At 36.9% G+C, this 3245-nt stretch overlaps 1 protein-coding gene across 1 annotated transcript in view; it reads left to right on the top strand.

The window, feature by feature from the left end:
* The window catches only part of LOC107100515 (NACHT, LRR and PYD domains-containing protein 12-like), a 69157-nt gene that overhangs the window by 20380 nt on the left and 45532 nt on the right, over nt 1–3245 (top strand). Inside the window, exon 7 of the mRNA XM_015399030.1 lies at nt 61–234. Coding sequence (XP_015254516.1) covers nt 61–234 — 174 coding nt within the window. The remainder of the gene's footprint in view (nt 1–60; nt 235–3245) is intronic.

A 3245-nucleotide genomic window follows, 5' to 3' on the forward strand; every position in this document is an offset into this window, starting at 1 on the left:
TATATATATATATATATATATATTGTATTCATAGTTCTTCAATTCTCTCTGTATCTTTAGGCTGAATGACTGTAACCTCTCAGAGACAAGCTGCAAAGTTCTGGCCTCAGTTCTCAGCTCCCAGTCCTCCAATCTTAGAGAAATGGATCTGAGTAAAAACAAACTGCAGGATTCTGGAGTGAAGCTGCTGTCTTCTGAACTGAAGAGTCCAAACTGCAACCTGGAAACTCTCAGGTCTGAATATAATATATTGTTACTTATTTATAAATTTTCACAACTTCACCTTGCTCGTTCTGAGATGAACTGGATCAGTCACCTGAAACAACATTAGGCTAAATGTATACATCACTGGTTCTAAAAAAGATATGATTTGAGGTCCAAAATGCTTTCTGAAACATTCAACCACAAACTGTGGGAATCTTGATGAGTTTGGATTTTTCCAACAGCTGCTACAACTGGGATACTAGACTGTTAAAATACTAAACTCCCCCAAAGGTTTTTAAGAAAATATTGTTATTGTAATTAAGATATGTTATTATAGTTTAATCTCTTTATCCAGGCATTGATTATACCTGCTTATACTACTGTATTCAATGTGAATAAAATCTAACCAAATTTTAATGGTTCAGAAAGTAGGACCCAGAATTCATGTAAGACAAACAGTGGAATACGTTTGCGTATACTGTTATTCAGACAATAATGGGACCAAACTGCAGTGGCAGCGGCTGGAGTGACTAGGGCATCTGAGGCAGGAACGTCTATCGGAGAGAAACACAGGTTAGTGACTATGATAATCTGACGGGGGATGATCATGAACACACGAGTCACTAACCTGGTTTGACAGTTCAGTCCGTGCCCAGAGAACAAGGATGATCCTAGCCATTCGGCTGAGAAGACCCAGCGGAGACTGCCAGAGAGTTCCAGACGTGGAAGCCTAGAAGGCTGCAGAGCTGACAGGAGATCAAATCCAAGCTGACAAAGGAAGGCAGGATAATCCAGGGCAAAGTCAAGAGGCAGATCCAGGTTCAGTCCACAGAAGAATCCAACAGGAGTCCAAAGACAGACCAGGAAAACAGTTCAGACAGGGACAGGCAGGCTCAAATAGCCAAATACAGGACAGATCCGGATCAGGCACACAGAACACAAAAGAAACGCTAGAGAACTCTGAACACCAGAGGCTCAAGAATAATCTGGCATTGATGGATGGGACGAAGGAATTCAAATAGAAGCAGAAGCAGGTTGATCAGATGAGTAGTGATGAGGAGCAGGTAATACATCAAGGGCAACAGAGTGGCTTTACTAGGCAGGTTAGTATTATAATGCAAAAATTCTGACAAACATTGCTTTTAAATTTGTTCTTATTTACTAGTCTAAACAAAGCAATTCAGTTCGGCTCCTCAGGGGACCATAACCTACAGTCTAGATATTGCAATTTGCTGAGATTTTAAAGTCATCCAGGGATGACTTGAAAATTACTTTCTCTGGCATCATTATATTGGTAGATATCTTAATTTCATGTGTTTTTCAGCAAAGCCTAGTCTTTTTTTCTATTTTAATTATTTTGTCTTTTGTAACACAGCAAGAATCAGAAATAGTTGTACTTGCCAATTTCAGAGACAGCTGCAGAGCTAGAATCAAAGTTGAGAGAAATTTATAATTAAAATATAAGAAACCTATGACACTCAGAGCCCAAAAAATAAAGTAAAAATCAGTGATTGAATGTTTTTGAATAAAATCTTTAAAACCCTGACTTTGTCTGTCAAAGATATGTGTGGGACAAAACTTTAAATTAGATTCCGTTGCTTGTGAAGGAGGATGATAATCACTGATATAATTTAAGGAAAACTATCCATCCATCTATATGGGAATCGTAATGTGCACAGTTTGGTTTGTATTTGTACCAGTTTTTTCCATATTTTTTCTTAATACAGCTCTAGAGACACAGACAGAGAGAGACATAACAAAAGATAGTCATCCTTTTTAAAAGTGTGGACATACTAGGGTTGCTCAATATATCACCACTTGGCATCGCTATCAGCTGTTACTATTCAATTTCATTTAATATATAAATTTTTTTAATTTATGTTGCTGATTATTTAGAATACCTATAAATGAGGCACTAAAAGGTATCTGTAATCTATCAGTACTTATAAATATGAGTGTATTTTGTTACTGTTGCGTTCTTAACAATAAGAAAAAAAAAATATAAGTAGTTGGGTGTGTAATTGCAGGTGCATCAGTCAATACATTTAGTGGGAGGAGCAAAAGAGTGAGACAGTAAGATAGGCTGAGCTTTTGTAGCTTGACAAGGGACAATACAAAAATGTTGTTGAGAAATGCTTTCATACTTTCATCTTGATAGTCTTAATATAAATATCATCGCTACATCTTGTTTTGCTACTACTGGTATTATTTCAACCAGGAATTTGCAGTATAGTGGTGAGTTCATGTTTCAGTGATCGCCCATGCATTAACAACAAAGAGAACTGACTTTAAGTACTTGGAGCTAGCCCAGCTAACAGAGACTCTAGTAATACTTCCAGTGTTGGGCCAAGGTATTTACCCCCGAAAGAATTTGTATTCCCCTAAGTGGTAGCATATATTGTGTAGGAAGAGCTGATTGAGTTCACTCCACCTCAATTCCAACCAACTTAACATGAAACGTTAGATTTTTTATTTTATGAAAGATGAGCATTGCTATTTTATTTTTCACTTCTGATTTTATAGCAGAATATCTCTAGTGATGTTGATCAAATAAACCAGGAGAGCTTTTGCTTGAAAACAGTGTTGTGATTCTATAGTTAAATTCTATTCCCAGCCCGCTGGGAATTTATGTTTCTGATACTTTAAGATGTTTATTGCCCTCCTCTGTAGGGGTGGTAAAATATCTTATTTAATCAGATATTATTTCAGCCGTTATATACTGTTTATGACACACAGTCCTACTAACTGTGTGTCAGAACAATAGATGAAAGAGTGATTTGAGCACTGTTACAACCCCCACCCTTAAGAACACTAAAGGGTAAATTCTGACACTGGGTGTAACACAAAAGTCAGTAAACTAAAAGATGATGTCAGCAGGAAAATATGATTTATTTACAATTTGCAGGGGTCACAAAAAAAAAACAAACAGCAAAACAGGGAAGCTTAAAGCCTCAGGGTCTCCAAGGCCAAAACAACAAACAACCCCCCCCCCTTTTACTTATAAAACAAAACACTTTCTAACATAGAAAATGAAAAGGACA

The sequence above is a fragment of the Cyprinodon variegatus genome, unplaced genomic scaffold (assembly GCF_000732505.1).
Source record: "Cyprinodon variegatus isolate N-32 unplaced genomic scaffold, C_variegatus-1.0 Scaffold981, whole genome shotgun sequence".
In the NCBI taxonomy this organism is placed as follows: domain Eukaryota; kingdom Metazoa; phylum Chordata; class Actinopteri; order Cyprinodontiformes; family Cyprinodontidae; genus Cyprinodon; species Cyprinodon variegatus.